The 18,447-nt window shown below is 46.9% G+C and overlaps 1 protein-coding gene across 1 annotated transcript in view; it reads left to right on the plus strand.

Annotated features, from left to right (window-relative positions):
- The window catches only part of lrrc75a (leucine rich repeat containing 75A), a gene marked incomplete at its 3' end in the record, with an annotated part of 92,103 nt that overhangs the window by 19,624 nt on the left and 54,032 nt on the right, over positions 1 to 18,447 (plus strand). The window contains exon 2 of the mRNA XM_078547923.1: positions 8,011 to 8,139. Coding sequence (XP_078404049.1) covers positions 8,011 to 8,139 — 129 coding nt within the window. The remainder of the gene's footprint in view (positions 1 to 8,010; positions 8,140 to 18,447) is intronic.

Raw genomic sequence — 18,447 nt, forward strand, 5'->3', positions numbered from 1 at the left:
CTCGTAGATGGTGGACAGGCTTTGGGGAGTCAGGAGGTGAGTTACTCACCGCAGGATTCTTAACGTCTGTCTGACAGGCCATTGTAGCCATAGTATTTATATGGCAAGTCCAGTTCAGTTTCTGGTAACCCCCAGGATGTTGATAGTGGGGGATTCAGTGATGGTAATGCAATTGAATGTCAAGAGGCGATGGTTAGATTCTCTCTTGTTGGAGATGGTCATTGCCTGGTACTTGTGTTGCACAAATGTTACTTACCACTTATCAGCCCAAGCCTGGATATTGTCCAGGTCTTGCTGCATTTGGACATGGACTGCTTCAGTACCTGAGGAGTCGCAAATGGTGCTAAACATTGTGCAATTATCAGCGAACGTGCCACTTCTGACCTTATGATGGAAGGAAGGTCATTAACGAAGCAGATGAAGATGGTTGGGCCGAGTACACTACCCTGAGGAATTACTGCAGTGATGCCCTGGAGCTGAGATGATTGACCTCCAACAACCACCACCATCTTCCTTTGTGCTCGGTATGACTCTAACCAGCAGAGAGTTTTCCCTGATTCCCACTGACCCCAGTTTTGCTAGGGCTCCTTGATGCCACACTCGGTCAAATGCTGCCTTGATGTCAAAAGCAGTCACTCTCACCTGACCTTGGAGTTCAGCTCTTTTGTCCATGTTTGAACTAAGGCTGTAATGAGGTCAGGAGCTAAGTGATCCTGGCGGAACCCTAAAGTAAGTGTCACTTGATAGCACTGTTGATGACCCCTTCCATCACATTACTGATGATCGAGAGTAGACTAATGGGGTGGTAATTGGCTGGGTTGGATTTGTCCTACTTTTTGTGTACAGGACATACCTGGGCAATTTTCCACAATTTTCTTTGTGGGAGAGAAGCGGTCTGATTGGAGGAGGAGCAACACTGGTGGCAGTGAAGGTGCTCCGGAGGAAGTGGTATTGGCGTGGGGAGAGAGAGAGAGAATGACTGCCAGTTATGTCATACCGATGGGTTGGGGCGGAGGCTGCCTTGCCATGCAGGGCCGGGTGGGGGAGGATGCTGGCCGCCGGGTGGGGGGGGAGTAAGATGCCGGCCCAGGCCGGTTAGGGGAAGAGGCTGGCTGGTGGGTGGGGGAGGAGCAAGGCTGCCTGGGGTTGGTGTGGGTGGAAGGCTGGCTGTTCGGCTGGAAGAGGCTGGTTGCGATTGTGCAGGTCAGGGTGTGGGGTGCGTGGTGGTGACGAAGAGACTCGCCGCCTGGGGATGTCGGAGTGAGTGTGGGGGATTGAGAGAGAGCACGAGACCGAGTCAGGGGGTGGGGGGGAAGGGAGAGAGAGACCAAGTCAGTGGGGGGAGATAGAGACTGAGTCAGGGGGAGAGAGAGAAAGAGAGAGAGACCGAGTCGGGGTGGGGGGGTGGGAGAGAGAGAGAGAGAGAGAGACTGAGTCGGGTGGTGGGGGGGGGCAGAGAGAGAGACTGAGTCGGTGGGGAGAGAGGGAGACTGAGGAGGGGGGGAGAGAGAGAGACTGAGTCAGGGGGGCAGGGAGAGAGAGAGACTGAGTCGGGGGGGCAGGGAGAGAGAGAGACTGAGTCGAGGGGGGAGAGAGGGAGACTGAGTCGGGGGGGAGAGAGGGAGACTGAGTCGGGGGGGGAGAGAGGGAGACTGAGTCGGGGGGAGAGAGGGAGACTGAGTCGGGGGGAGAGAAAGAGAAAGGGTCTGAGTCGGGGGGAGAGAGAGAGAGAGAGAGAGAGAGGGAATGTCGGGGGAGAGAGAGAGAGGGACTGATTCGGGGGGAGAGAGAGAGGGGGACTGAGTCGGGGGGAGAGAGAGAGAGAGAGGGACTGAGTCGGGGGGAGAGAGAGGGAGAGGGACTGAGTCGGGGGGTAGAGAGAGAGAGGGACTGAGTCCGGGGGAGAGAGAGAGAGGGACTGAGTCGGGGGGGAGAGAGAGAGAGGGACTGAGTCGGGAGAAGAGAGAGAGAGAGAGGGACTGAGTCGGGGGAGGGAGAGAGAGAGAGAGGGACTGAGTCGGGGGGAGAGAGAGAGAGGGACTGAGTCGGGGGGGGAGAGAGAGAGAGGGACTGAGTCGGGGGGGGAGAGAGAGAGAGGGACTGAGTCGGGGGGGGAGAGAGAGAGAGGGACTGAGTCGGGGGGGGAGAGAGAGAGAGGGACTGAGTCGGGGGGGGAGAGAGAGAGAGGGACTGAGTCGGGGGGAGAGAGAGAGAGGGACTGAGTCCGGGGGAGAGAGAGAGAGGGACTGAGTCCGGGGGAGAGAGAGAGAGAGAGGGACTGAGTCGGGGGGAGAGAGAGAGAGGGACTGAGTCGGGGGGGAGAGAGAGAGAGAGAGGGGGGGACTGAGTCGGGGGAGGGAGAGAGAGAGAGAGGGACTGAGTTGGTGGGGGGAGAGGGAGAGAGACTGAGTCGGAGGGGGGAGAGGGAGAGAGACTGAGTCGGGGGGGCAGAGGGAGAGAGACTGAGTCGAGGGAGGGAGAGAGACTGAGTCGGGGGGGGGGGAGAGAGAGAGAGAAAGAGACTGAGTCGGGGGGAGAAAGAGAGAGAGAGAGGGGGACTGAGTCGGGGAGAGAGAGAGAGAGAGGGACTGAGTCGGGGGAGAGAGAGAGAGGGACTGAGTCGGGGGGAGAGAGGGAGAGAGACTGAGTCGGGGGGGAAGAGGGAGAGAGACTGAGTCGGGGGGGAGAGGGAAAGAGACTGAGTCGGGGGGAGAGGGAAAGAGACTGAGTCGGGGGGGCAGAGGGAGAGCGACTGAGTCGGTGGGGGGGAGAGGGAGAGCGACTGAGTCGTGGGGGGGAGAGGGAGAGAGACTGAGTCATGGGGGGGAGAGGGAGAGAGACTGAGTCGAGGGAGGGAGAGAGACTGAGTCGGGGGGGGAGAGGGAGCCGGGAAGCCAGAGGGTGGAGGGAGAGAGGGAGAGAGAGAGCACGAGTGTGTCTGTCTCGCTCACCCCACACACCAACACACAATCACACCCACTCACACGGTGGGTGAGGGTGAGTGAGTGAGCATTAAGAGATTGAGAGTGAGCCAGACAAACAGACTCTGTGCTTCTCACACTCTAATGGTGATCTGTATTAATTACTTACTTTAATTGTCAATTTATTTATTATACAGGGGCTGCTGTCCCCTCTCACATACACAGGGGCTGCTGTCCCCTATAATATGCACAGGGGCTGCTGTCCCCTATAATATGCACAGGGCCTGCTGTCCCCTATATTATACACAGGGGCTGCTGTCCCCTATAATATGCACAGGGCCTGCTGTCCCCTATATTATACACAGGGGCTGCTGTCCCCTATATTATACACGGGCTGTTATTCTCTATACACAGGGGATGTTAATATCTATAGTATACACATAGGCTGCTATTCTCCATACTATACACGAGGGCCATTTTTGCTATAATTTGCACAATACTGTGTTTCCCTATAATGTACACAGGTTATAATATATACATGGGCTGATGTTCCCTGTAACGTAAACTGGGATGCGTGTGTGTGGGTGTAATTCACATGGGCCACCAATGTTTTTGTAAATGTCATGGATTCAGTGTTTTTTTTTTTGTCTCTTGCCCCTATATATTGATGAACCTCCCAGGGCTGTAATTAACCCTCACAGCTGCTGGATCTGGGCAAAGATAAGTCTGGATGTTCGTGCTGTAGCGACAAATCATCACAGCCTTCAGCTTGCTACTGACATTATACGTGGTACCTGATATGCTCCAGCCCAGGGGGATCCAGCTGCGATTCGCTCCAGGATGTCTGTGTATTAATAGAATGCTGCACACGGTTTCTGCACTGTCACCAATGCCCTCTTTGGTCACCTGCTTTCCATCACTGTCCTTATGTTACTGAGCAGACCTTCAGGTCACATTGACTCCCAGCGATGAGCAGAATTACAGAAGACAGCCATTCCCCATGAAATGTTCTGGGACAGATTGTGAGGCTGCAGCTAATGTTGCTTTAAAATGATTGTCCTTCTTACCTCGGTTCCGATGTATTTTATAGCCTCAATAAAAGATTGTAAGGGAAAGACAGTATATTCCGATACATCTCCAAGTTTTGATGTTTTTATAAATTTTGTTACCCTCCTGTTTTCTTGTCATGATTTTGTACTGAAGTGTCAGCCGTGGCTCACTGGTAGCACTGTCCTCTGAAGGCTGTGAATTCCAACCCCACTCTAGAGACTTCAGTCCATAATCCAAGCTGGTACTCCCAGTGCATGTACTGAGGGAGTGCTGCTCTGTCAGAAGTGCTTTTCTGATGAGACATTAACCAATACCTGGCCTACTCACTCGGTTACATGTAATAGATCCCATGGCCATGATTTGAAGAAGAGCAGGGGAGTTCTGCCAGGTGTCCTGGCCAATATTTATCCCTCAACCAACATCGCCAAAACAAAAATGAAATGGTCATTATTACATTGCTGTTTGTGGGATCTTGCTCTGCGCAAACAGGCTGCTGCATTTCCTACATTATAGCAGCGACTACACTTCAAACATACTTAATTGGCTGTAAAGCTCTTTGAGATATCCTGAGGTTGTGAAAGATGCTATAGAAATACAAGTTTTCCTTTTTCACCAAAGCAGTAAACAAGATATTACTTGTTAAATGTCACACTTCCTGTCATGCCCCTATGTCACGCTTCATCGTAGACAAATTTATTACAATTGGCACAAATTTATTCTAGCAGAACCATTGCATCATTGTCCTGGTGCATTTGACTCCCAGCCCTAGGCCTGTCGAGATTTCTGTCTTGAGTTTGACACACTCTCAGATGGAAAATAACATAACAAATGGACAAGAACTGAACATCACAATTAATTCTACAATCATTCCTCTGTCTCGGTCTCGTTCACTCTCTTCTATCAGTTTGTATGTGTGGTTTTTCTCTCCCTCCTCTCTTTCCTTGTCTCACTCTGTCTTTCTATTCCATATACTAATAAATAATCCTCTCCTGTTTTTACAGCTGTTATTGTATTAAACAAAACCATCCAATCTGTTAGTCTCTGGGGGAATATCCATCTCTCCTCTGAATGCGGATGGCACACAGACAGGCTTGAAGTTATAGCTCCTACCTCAGGTTTTACAGTTTGTTGTAGGAAAGCTTTGTCTGCATCTTGACTCTCAGACTCAAACCTTCAGCTTTAATATTTACCAAGGGTGCTGTCAGACACAGGCTGCATGCTGACTCCCCAACTGCATACAGTGGTTATTAATGGATATTTTAGGAACAGGAGGAGGCCATTCAGTCCCTTGAGCCAATCTGTCATTCAGTTAGACTGTGGTTGATCTGCAACTCAGCTCCATTTATCTGCCTTTGCTCCACATTCCTTAACACCCCTACCCAACAGAAATCTGTCCATCTCAGTCTTGAACATGTGAATTGACTCCCAGCGTCCTCAGCCTTTTGGAAGAGAGAGTTCCAGATTTCCACTACCCTTTCCATGAAGAAGTGCTTCATCGCTGAACAGCTTAGCTCTAATTTTAAGGTTCTGACCCATTGTTCTGGCCTCCTGTCACCAGAGAAATTAGTTTCTCTCTATCTAGCCCATTAAATTCCTTTATTATTTTAAATACCTCAATTAGATCACCCCTTAATCTTCAATACTTGAGGGAATCCAAACCTAATTTATGCAACCCGTCCTCATAAGTTTAACTCTTTTAATTCTGGAATTGTTCTGGTGAATCTGCATTGCGCCCGCTCCAAGGTCAAACTATCCTTCCTGGGGAGCAGTACCTGGAACTGAACGTCGTCCTCCCTGCAGCAGAACCCATGGGAAGTTAAAAGGTGGAATCTGCACTCCCAAGAACTAACACTCTGTATTGTGAAGGCCCGTTAGGAATGTTGTCAGTTCCGACAAGTTAGCAGCTGGGGTATTTATGCATCTCCTGTGATTTCCTGTTTGTGTAGCAGTTCTGAACTGGGGATAAAATTACAACCTGCTCTGATGATTGTTAGCAGATGAATTTAATGAGGAGTTTACTGGGGCCTTCTTCTCCCCCCCCCAACTTTCCCTGCTCTCGTGTTCCCAGCTCCTCGCTCCTCACCACCCATCCCCCTTGGAGGTGCTGACTCTTCCTGTAATAACATTCCATAGAGAACCTTCTGAAATTTCACCCAAATGCCCATTCTTCATGTCAGGAGAGAGTCTGTGTTATCGTCTGTGGAAAGTCTGCCACCAGTTATTTAACTGTGGATGGCATCATACATACTCCTCACTGTTCAAATGATATTCTAGCAAGGGTGACTTGACAGTGATCAGGAGCAGGAACTGTGCCTGATTCCCTCTCCCTTCATAGCCTAGGGGGAACTGAGATCAGATGGGATAAATTGGCTTCCCATTAGCAGGTTTATGCAAAGAAGGAACACCACACATGTGATTCTGCTGCTCGTCTTTCCATCACAGTGCCCACAGTAACTGTATGAGGAGAGTTTGGAGCAGCATTACCACTTCCAAAAGGGTCTCTGCTCGTACATACGCTGCAACCAGTTAAAGGATCGCATCACTTTTCAGCAAGAGTTCTGAAGTAGGGTGGGTGGGTGGGGTGAGGGGTTGGGGTCGTTTAACATCACAAAGCGCCTTACAGTCAGTCAAGCACTTTTGAAGTCTAGTCACTGTTGTAAATTAGGAAACACAGCAAGCAATTTGCACACAGCAAGATCCCGTCAACAACAATGTGACCATCTGATTATCTCATTTAGAGATGTCGGTTGAGGGATAAGTTTTGTCCTAGGACACCAGGGAGAACTCCCCTGCTGTTCTAATATTGGCCATGAAATTTTTACGTCCACCTGAGAGAGCAGAGGGGCCTTGGTGCAATGTCTCATCTGAAAGACAGAACCTCTGACAATGCATCACCCCTCAGTACTGACCCTCCAACATTGCAGCACTCCCTCAGTACTGACCCTCCAGCAGTGCAGCGTTCCCTCAGTACTGACCCTCTGACAGTGCAGCACTCCCTTAGTACTGACCCTCTGACAGCACACCACTCCCTCAGTACTGACCCTCCAACAGTGCAGCACTCGCTCAGTACTGACCCTCCGACAGTGCAGCACTCCCTCAGTACTGACCCTCCGACAGTGCAGCACTCCCTCAGTACTGACCCTCAGACAGTGCAGCACGCCCTCAGTACTGACCCTCTGACAGTACAGCGCTCCCTCAGTACTGACCCTCCGACAGTGCAGCACGCCCTCAGTACTGACCCTCAGACAGTGCAGCACGCCCTCAATACTGACCCTCTGACAGTACAGCGCTCCCTCAGTACTGACCCTCCGACAGTGCAGCACTCGCTCAGTACTGACCCTCCGACAGTGCAGCACGCCCTCAGTACTGACCCTCTGACAGTACAGCGCTCCCTCAGTACTGACCCTCCAACAGTGCAGCGCTCCCTCAGTACTGACACTCCGACAGTGCAGCCCTCCCTCAGTACTGACCCCTCAACAGTGCGGCCCTCCCTCAGTATTGACCCCCCAACAGTGCAGCGCTCCTTCAGTAAGTTTTAAGGAATATCCTAAAGGAGCAGAGAGTGGGGCAGAGGGCTTTAGGGAGGGAATTACAGAGCTTAGGGCCCAGGCAATTGGGCACAGCTGCCAATAGTGGAGTGGTTAAAATTGGGAATATGGAAGAGGCTGGAACTGCAGGAGTGCAGAGGTCTCGGAGGATTGTAGGGTGGTGGAGATGAACCAACATCATTAAAACAGATGGCTTCTGGGAAAAGGTGGGGGGGTGGGGCTAGCTGAGTTGCTCTTGCAGAGAGTCAGTAGGGATAAGACAGGCCAAATGGCCTTTTACTGTGCTGTAAGCACTCTATGATGCTATGATTGCAGTTTGTGGGATCTTGCTGTGTGTAAATTGACTGCAATGTTTTCTACATTACAACAGCAACTACACTTCCAAAAGTACTTAATTGATTGTAAAATGCTTTGAGATGTCCTGAAGTTGTGGAAGATGCTAGAGAAATGCAAGTCCTTTCATACTGTTTATTTTTCTGCTCTTGCTGCAGGATTTAGGAATGGAATCGACCTCATTGGATGATGTCTTGTGCAGATATGCCAGCTTCCGCAATCTGGTGGATCCCATCACTCATGACCTGATCATCAGTCTAGCCCGGTACATCCACTGCCCCAAACCGGTAAGGGATGCCCCTTTTTGCTCCTCAGTGACCAATGACAGAGGCAGAGGCTCTAGCTGTCAGTAGTCTCTGTAGCTGAAATGACTGACCTTCTGCTGAAGGGACTGTGGCAGGAGGCAGTGCCTGGGCAATCGTCCTATCGGCATTTCCAAAATTACGACTCCCATTCCTGTATGTAGGTCTCCCTCCATGGGCTGAGGGGCCTCAGCATATGCAGGTGTTTGACAAATGTGTGATTGAGCCAGTTACACCTAGAAAGAGTTCAAAATGGGGGAGAGGTGTCTGAGATCTAGCACTGCTTGTGGTGGTGGTGGGGCCATGGGACATCCTGTTTCTCTCTCTCTTTCTCTCTAAGAACTAGAGCATCAACACTTTAACTGATTGAGCAGAAAAGATGTCTCACTCTATGTCTGTCACTTTCTCTATTTCTCTCTGTATTTCTCTGTGTCTCTTTTTGTTTGACTATCTCTAACTCATATCAGTCTCTCTCTCTCTTCATGTCTGTTTCTGGTCTGAAGCTGTCTTTTTCTCACTGATGGTTCTCTCGGTATTTATTTCTCTGTCACCAGCATTTGTTGCCATCCCTGGTTGTCCTTGAGAAAGTGGTCTGACAGTGCTGTTATGGAGGGAGTCCCAGGATTTTGACCCAGCGACAGTGAAGGAACGGCGATATATTTCCAAGTCAGGATGGTGTGTGGCTTGGATGGGAACCTGCAGGTGGTGGTGCTCACATGCATCTGCTGCCCTTGTTCTTTTAGGTGGTAGCGGTCACTGGTTTGGAAGGTGCTGTCGAAGGAGCCTTGGCAATTTGCTGCATCCCAGATCTTTAGGACCAAAATCACTGCCTAATTTTGGTTCATTTAGAGCTCTACCAGTAAAATTCATTTCCCTGGAATATTTCAGTAACCCATGAACCTACCCTAAAGTCTCTTAATGTCTGTTTGAAATGTTCCTGCACACAATTTTGTTAAAGAAGCTTTCATTGAAATATTTTGCCTTGTTATCACTGAGATGAGATGCTGATTTAATTAGCTACCTGTGTAGTTCAGATTGACCAGCCTGTCCATGTCACTTGTCAGGATTTTCATCATAATTATCTTGGCTGCTGATCTCTGAATGTCAGTATACTGAGGAGCACAACAGCAGAAACATTTGCCTCACCCACCTTTTACGTTTGGATTTGCCCCTCAATGTTCTCTGGACCTAGTTTACTCTTTTCTGGTTAACAGGGTGATGGGGGTGGGGGGAAGCCTAGGCTAGAGTCTCTGTCAATGATGGATTATTTTAGTTAAACTACTCTCCAGGAGTGACTTCTCCCATAGCACCTGTAGGGGTCAGTGGTTAGGAGCCTGTCTTTTGTCTCTGGGACAGAAGATCGTGGGTTCAAACCCCCTCCAGAGATTCAAATACATTAGCTAGGCCCCCATTGCCAGTGTAGTATTGAGGTAGTGCTGCACTGTTGGGAGGGTCAGTACTGAGGGAGGGCTGTATTATCAGAGGGTCAGTACTGAGGGAGGGCTGCACTGTTGGAGGGTCAGTACTGAGGGAGGGCTGTACTATCAAAGGGTCAGTACTGAGGGAGCGCTGTACTATCAGAGGGTCAGTACTGAGGGCGGGCTGCACTGTTGGAGGGTCAGTATGAGGGAGTGCTGCCCTGTCAGAGGGTCAGTAGTGATGGAGCACCGCACTGTTGGAGTGTCAGTACTGAGGGAGTGTTGCCCTGTTGGAGGGTCAGTACTGAGGGAGTGCTGCACTGTCGGAGTGTCAGTGCTGAGGTATCTGGATGTACATTGTAGCATGGACTTGTTCTCCAACTAGTGCAACTTTGGCCTTTTAATCAGCCTGAGGAAAGTAATGTACCAGCCTACTCCAGGAAAGTTCGATATTGAGCCCAAGGTTTCAGTCTCTGACTAAAACCTTTCAACAGTGGATAAGTTCACTTAACTCAGCAGCACACTCTCTCAAGCTGTCTATATTGATGACGAGACATGCAAGAATTCCAATGCAAATGTAACCTTTGGCAGATTTCAAACATCAGTCTGGGAATGAAGAGAATTAATTCTGCCCACCAAACTAAAAGTCTATAGAGCAATAGTCCTGCCCGCTCTGCTCTACATGTGAGACTTGGTCTGTGTACCAGTGTCATGCCAAGAAGCTCAACCACTTTTGCTTGAGCTGCCTTCAGAAGCTCCTGAAGATCAGATGGCCGGAAAAAGTACCAGACACTGAGGTGTTTACCTGAACTGGCATGGCAAGCATCCACTCCATATCGAGACAGTTGTAACTGAGTTGGGTTGGTTGTGTAGCCACAATGCCTGATACTCGTTTACCAAAGTGAATCTTGCATGGAGAGCTTGAGTCTGGGACACGCTCTCATGGCAGTGAAAGGAAGCTCTACAATGACATTCTGAAGGCTTCACTTAGGAGTTTTGATATCAACCCCAAGGCCTGGGAGAAGCTCACCCAGGATTGCTGCACTTGGCTTAACCAAATAAAAAATGATGCAGCTTCCTTCAAAAGCAAGCGCATATCAGAGGCAGAGAGAAAACGCTAGGAGAGGAAATCCCAAGCCAGCAACTCATCCAAAACTCAGTCATCTGTGGTATTCTGTCCTATTTTCAGCAGAATCTTTCCAGTGCAGATCAACCTTAACAGTCACCTACATAGTCCACATTTAGAATATTGTGAGCAATTTTGGGCCCCATATCTCAGGAAGGATGTGCTGGCCCTGGAGAGGGTCCGGAGGAGGTTCACGAGAACGATCCCAGAAATGAAAGGTTTAACATATGAGGAACGTTTGAGGACTCTGGGTCTATACTCGATGGAGATTAGAAGGATGAGGGGGGATCTGACTGAAACTTACTGAATACTGAAAGGCCTGGATAGAGTGGACGTGGGCAAGATGTTTCCGTTAGTAGGAGAGACTAGGACCCGAGGGCACAGCCTCAGAGTAAAGGGAAGACCTTTTAGAACAGAGATGAGGAGAAACTTCTTTAGCCAGAGAGTGGTGAATCTATGGAATTCATTGCCACAGAAGGCTGTGGAGGCCAAGTCATTGAGTGTATTTAAGACTGAGATAGATAGGTTCTTGATTGGTAAGGGAATCAAAGGTTACGGGGAGAAGGTGGGAGGAAGGGGTTGAGAAACTTATCAGCCATGATTGAATGGCGGAGCAGACTCGATGGGCCGAATGGCCTAATTTCTGTTCCTATGTCTTATGGTCTTATGGTCTTACCCACTGGAACCCTACCAAACACCCCAGACAATGAACATGGTCATCTTCATCTCGAACAAGATTGAGGAGTGCTGCACTGTCAGAAGTCCCATCTTTCAGATGAGACATTAAACCGAGGCCTCTTAGATGGATATTAAGTGTTAAAGGATTAAATTATGAGGGCAGGTTGCATAGATTAGGCTTGTATTCGCTTGAGTTTAGAAGGTTGTTGTGGGAGGTGGTGATCTGATCAAGTTGTTAAAATATGTTAAAGGAATTCAATATGGTGCAGAAAGAGAAACTATTTCTTCCAGTGAACAAAGCCCAGAATAAGGGTATATAACAAAATTAGAATCAGGTCGTTCATGGGTGATGTCAGGAAGCACTTCTTCACACAAAGGTGAGTGGAAACCTGGAACTCTCCCCCCCAGTAAGCTGTGGATGCTGGTATCAATTAAAATTTTCAAGACTAAGATTGGTAGCTTTTTTTTGGATAAGGGATTATATAGCTAACATGGGTAAATGGAGTTGAGATACGTATCAGCTGTAATCTAATTGAATGGTGGAACACTCTATAGGGGCAGAATGGTCTCCTCCTGTTCCTGTGTAATGATCTATTCTTTATTTGAAGAAGAACAGCAAGTTCCCTGGTGTTGTGGCCAATATTCCTTCCACAATCAAAAAGAACAGATCACTGATTCACCTCAGTGCTGTGGGATCTTACTGTGTACAAAAAATGGCTGTGACATTTGTGTTCAAAACATCAGTTGCTACAGTTCAAAGTAATATGGGAAGGACTATTTTAAGGTTGTTTGGTGTCTCATGAAGAAGTCTGGAGGCTCATGTGGTTGAACATAAACTGCTAATTGTTAACACACAACTATATACATATCCCCAAGGTATAGCCCTAACGAGGCGCTATCTCATGCTGACTTCTCTCACTCTCTCTCTACACAGAGTCTACTGTCGTGTGACTCTCTACATCATAATATGGTTGGTACTATTTCCCCAGTCCCACACTAACCCTTACTAACCCGAACACCCTTATACTGCACCTCCCCCACCAAATCTTTACCCAGACATATTTACAGTACAATCTTTATTTCCATGCTCCCTCTTCTTCTCCCTCAAGTCTCTGACTTTACAAATTCAGATGGTCTGGAGGCTTTACAATTCTTCCAGATCTCATTCCTGTCACGTTCAGAAGAGTGGTAGTCTCAGTTGGTTTGGGCAGGTTTTATTGGTTCGGAGTTGAAATCACTTATGTTCGGTGTTTCTGGTTGTCTCCATCTGATTTGGTTTTTGCACTCTTTAGAGTTACATTTCTCTTTATCAACAACACATCTACTTTGTTCGGACACCATGGGCTTGTCCCGTTCCTTACAAAGGGAATGTTCACTCCATTTATTTATAGAGTGGACTCGGGTTTTCTTTGTCTGTGGGGACTGCCATGATCTTGCTGGAAGTTGACATTTCCAAAATGTCCAAAATTTCCAAAATTCTTTTCCACTTGTTTCATAATATTAGCCAAATATTTGTTTACTCTTTTACTTTGCAGTTTTTTTTCAAGCCTATTAATCTTTTCATTCAGCTCAGCAACTACTCTGGTGAGCTGAGTTGCCTTTGTTTCAGAGTTATCTGCAGAACCCTAAAGCAAGCTTAACAACTTCACCTTGGCACTCAGTTCCTTTCAGAGTCTCTCTTCCCTGGTCACTGACTGCTCCTTAGATTCTTTCAATTCACTCATTAGATCCTCAGTCTGTTTCTTAGAATATTCCTTATTGGCTTTTAAAGTCTAGATTTGCTTTTCCATGCTGCGCATCTCATCTTGCATGTTCTTCAGGATGGATCGAAGTTCAAAAATTTCCTTGCTGTTTTCACGATGAAGTTCAAACATTTAATCAGTTTTGGTTAATTCTGCATTCAACCAATTGTTCTGATTCATCAGTAATCGCTTTTCCTGTTCCAGGTTTCTTTCATGATACTTTATAGAGACTTCTGATACTTGAAGTTCATCAAGTTCTAATGGTTGAATGCAGAATTAACAAACAAAACTGATGAAATGTTTGAACTTCATCATGAAAACAGCAATGAAATTTTTGAACTTCGACCCAATTTGAAGAACATGCAAGATGAGTTGCGCAGTCTGGAAGAGCAAATTCAGACTTTAAAAGCAGATAAGGAAAATCCTAAGAAACAGACTGAGGATCTAATGAGTGAATTGAAAGAATCTAAGGAGCAGTCAGTGACCAGGGAAGAGAGACTCTGAAAGGAACTGAGTGCCCAGGCGGAGTTGTTAAGCTTGCTTTAGGGTTCTGCAGATAACTCTGAAACAAAGGCAACTCAGCTCACCAGAGTAGCTGCTGAGCTGGATGAAAAGATTAATAGGCTTGAAAAAAAACTGGAAAGTAAGACAGTAAACAAATATTTGGCTAAAATTATGAAACAGGTGAAAAGAAGGTTCCATTTTGGAAATGTCAACTTCTAGCAAGATCACGGCAGACCCCACAGGCAAAGAAAACCCGAGTCCACTCCATAAATAAATGAAGCGAACATTCCCTTTGGAAGGGATGGGACAAACCCATGGTGTCCGACAAAGCAGATGTGTTGTTGATAAAGAGAAATGTAACTCTAAGGAGTGCAAAAACCAAATCAGATGGAGACATCCAAGTAACAGAAACACCGAACATAAATGATTTCCACTCCGAACCAACAAAACCTGTCCAAACCAACTGGGACTATCACTCATCTTTCATATGTGAAAGTTGGTTCACTATACTGAACAGTTTCTCTTTAGCAGAGCCTAATTCCTCTGTGCTATCCTTCAAGCTCACATTCTTTAAATTTACTTCTGCTAGTTGTTTCTGAGAATCTTCATGCTCCTTTGTGAGAACTTCTACTTTCTCTTTCAACTGTTCAACTTTTTCTTGACATTCTATGTTCTTGATTTTCATTTCAGCCATGTCATTTTTCAACAACTCAATGGTTCTCAGTAGGTTTGAGGCATCCAGTGCTTTTTCTTCTAGTTCCTTCATCTTCAGCATGACATTTACATTTTCTGATCTTATTTCTGTCTTCTCTTTCTCCACCTGCAGCAGAGCTTTGTCCTTGTCCTTCATTTTGGTTTCAGTGTTGGCCAGGTCTGTCTCTGGTGAAGTCTTAACTTGTTTCAATTCTGTAATTGTGCTATTCTTGGCTTCAGTATCTGCTCGCAGCTTGGAAAGTTCTATGGCTTTTCCTTTCCAATGTCTCCTCTTTTCCATTCAGCTGGTTCATCAGCTCCTCAGTCTCTTTTTTGTACATCTTGACTTCCTCCTGGAATATTGAACATCGTTGAGTCTTCTCTGCCAACTGGTTCTTCAGTTCATTCAGAGTGCTTCTCTTTTGCTTCTCTTCGTAATTTTCCAGAGGAATAAACTTTGACCTGAGGAATCCTTGGAGCATGTGAAGATCCTGCAGCAGGTTTTCCTTTTCTTTGCAAAGCTCAATTGCTTTGTCTTGAGTTTTCTTGTAATTCAACAGAGTATCCTCGACTTTGTTCTGCTGTTCTTCCTTTCTGCTGTTCAAGGCAGTCTTCATTTCTTCATGCTGCTGAAGGGTTATGTACTCCTTCTGCGTTTCATCTTGAAGGACGATTAGCTCTTCTTTCAACTGCTTATTTTCTTTTTGACTGCTTGCTAGTTCACTCTGCACTTCAGTGCATTGCTTTCTTGCTATTGATAGTTCCAACACAGATTTTTCTGAAGTAGTATTCAACATCTTTTTAACTCCATGAATTTTCAGGGCCTGATTCTTCAGAGTCAGCGACTTCTTTGAGTATCTTTTTTTTAAATTCATTCATGGGATGTGGGCTTTGCTGGCTGGGCCAGCATTTATTGCCCATCCCTAGTTGCCCTTGAGAAGGTGGTGGTGAGTAGCCTTCTTGAACTGCTGCAGTCCCTGTGGTGTAGGTATACCCACAGTGCTGTTAGGAAGGGAGTTCCAGGATTTTGATCCAGCGACAGTGAAGGAATGGCGATATATTTCCAAGTCAGGATGGTGAGTGACTTGGAGGGGAACCTCCAGGTGTTGATGTTCCCATGTATCTACTGCCCTTGTCCTTCTGGGTGTTAGTGATTGTGGGTTTGGAAGGTGCTGAATAAGGAACCTTGGTGAATTCCTGCAGTGCATCTTGTAGATTGCACACAATACTGCTACTGCTAGAGTGAATGTTTGTGGATGTGGTGCCAATCAAGTGGGCTGCTTTGTCCTGGATAGTGTCCAGCTTCTTCAGTGTTGTGGGAGCTGCACTCATCCAGGCAAGTGGGGAGTATTCCATCACACTCCTGACTTGTGCCTTGTAGATGGTGGACAGGCTTTGGGGAGTCAGGTGAGTTACTCTTTGCACGATTCCTAGCCTCTGACCTGCTCTTGCAGCCACAGTATTTATGTGGATAGTCCAGTTCAGTTTCTGGTCAATGGTAACCCCCAGAATGTTGATAGTGGGGGATTCAGTGATGGTAATGCCATTGAACATCAAGGGGCGATGGTTGGATTCTCTCTTGTTGGAGATGGTCATTGCCTGACACTTGTGTGGTACGAATGTTACTTGTCACTTGTCAGCCCTGGCCTGAATATTGTCCAGGTCTTGCTGCATTTGGACATGGAATGTTTCAGTATCTGAGAAATCGCAAATGGTGCTAAACATTGTGCAATCATCAGCAAACATCCCCACTTCTGACCTTATGATGGAAGGAAGGTCATTGATAAAGCAGCTGAAGATGGTTGGGCCTAGGACACTACACTGAGGAACTCGTGCAGTGATGTCCTGAAGCTGAGATGACTGACCTCCAACAACCACAACCATCTTCCTTTGTGTTAGGTATGACTCCGACCAGCGGAGAGTTTTCCCTCTGATTCCCATTGACTCCAGTTTTGCTAGGGCTCCTTGATGCCACATCCGGTCAAATGCTGCCTTGATGTCAAGGGCAGTCACTCTCACCTCACCTCGGTAATTCAGCTCTTTTGACCATGTTTGAACCAAGGCTGTAATGAGGTCAGGAGCTGAGTGGCCCTGGCGGAACCCAAACTGGACATCAGTGAGTGGGTTATTGCTAAGCAAATGCTGCTTGATAGCACTGTTGATGACCCCTTCCATTACTTTACTGGTGATCGAGAGTAGATTGATGGGGCGGTAATGGCCATGTTGGATTCGTCCCGATTTTTGTGTACAGGACATACCTGGCCAATTTTCCACACAGCCGCGTAGATGCCAGTACTAGAACAGCTTGGCTAGGGGCGTGGCAAGTTCTGGAGCACAAGTCTTCAGTACCATTGCCAGAATATTGTCAGGGCCCATAGCCTTTGCAGTATCCAGTGCCTTCAGCCATTTCTTGATATCACATGGAGTGAATTGAATTGGCTGAAGATGGGCATCTCTGATATTGGGGACCTCCGGAAGAGGCCGAGATGGATCATCCACTCGGCACTTCTGGCTGAAGATTGTTGCGAATGCTTCAGCCTTATCTTTTGCACTGATGTGCTGGGTTCCTCCATCATTGAGGATGGGGATATTTGTGGAGCCTCCTCCTCGGGTGAGTTATTTAATTATCCACCACCATTCACGACTGGATGTGGCAGGACTGCAGAGCTTAGATCTGATCCTTTGGTTGTGTGATCGCTTAGCTCTGTCTATCACTTGCTGCTTATGCTTGTTGGCACGCAAGTAATCCTGTGTTATAGCTTCACCGGGTTGACACCTCATTTTTAGGTATGCCTGGTGCTGCTCCTGGCATGCCCTCCTGCACTCTTCATTGAACCAGGGTTGATCCCCTGGCTGGATGGTAATGGTAGAGTGGAGGATATGCCGGGCCATGAGGTTACAGATTGTGCTCGAGTACAATTCTGCTGCTACTGATGGCCCACAGCACCTGCTGTTATGTCTGCCTGTACTTTAGGTTGAGTTCTGCCAACTCCCTCTCTGAATTCCATTTTTGGCAAATTGGAGTTGTTATTTCTTCCTTGTACTTTTCGGCAAATACATACTGAGCCTGCACATGATTCAGATTTTTGTTTATTGCATTCATCTCAACATTCAATCTTTCTGTTTCTTTCAAAGCCTCCTTATACCTTTGTAACACCTCAGAAATTTGTTTGTTCAGGTCTTGAACAGTTTGGTTCATTGAAGACTTTACTTCATCATGCATTTTCAGAGGTACATAACATATTCAGGTTGAATCTTGTGTTTCAAGTCTTCCAATACAGTTTGAGACAAACATTTTCCAGTGGAATAGCTTCATTTTTTTTGCAGGTTTTATTTCTTTTGGGTTACATCAGATAGCTTTCCTTCATTCACAGCCAGTTGCTCACTACGCACTGCCACCTGCTGTTGCAGTTTTGGTACTGTGTCGGTGTTTTGAAAAAGCTTTATTTTTAAGCCTTTCAGCTACTTCCCAGCCTCTTCTTTCTTCTGCACTAAACTCTTTGGCTTGTGCATTTGAGCACTGATATGGTCTGTGACCATCTTGTGTTTTGCTTGGTTATTGCCTCCCTTGGGGTCTCTCCCTCTCCGGGTCTCCAGCTCTCTCCCTCTCCAGTTCTCTTTTTCAAGTGCAGCGCCAAGATCTCCACATGCATCGCTTCATTACACTGCTGGTTATTAGCCAAACATTGAGTAGTTTAAGTGCAGCTTGCCCTTGGGTTTCCTTGCCCTTTTGGTACTTTATTGGGGTTGTTCCATACCTTTTTTTAAGATCTGCGCTCTTCACAACTTGAAATTTAAAATACCAGTCAAAGGCTTTTAATACCTCACCAAATGTGGTTGAGATTTCATCTATGCCTTGTCTTATGATTACATTGTTGGCAATTCTGCCAAATAAGTACAAGAATATATGAACTTGCACTTCCTCTTATTTCCTACTTAATCCCGATGTACTCCTGTAATCTAAAAATTTTCTTCTCCATAACGTCCAATTTTGTGTCTGGTTTGGCCCTTGCATGAGCTCAAATTAGTCTGATCATTTTAATTTACTATCCATGGCTGTTTTTCATTACAGGGGAGTACAGATTTACATTTTCTTCCTAAGATGGCGCTGCAGTAACAGTTTTTTTCCCTC

Source organism: Cetorhinus maximus, chromosome 9 (assembly GCF_964194155.1).
Source record: "Cetorhinus maximus chromosome 9, sCetMax3.hap1.1, whole genome shotgun sequence".
Classification (NCBI taxonomy): Eukaryota; Metazoa; Chordata; class Chondrichthyes; order Lamniformes; family Cetorhinidae; genus Cetorhinus; species Cetorhinus maximus.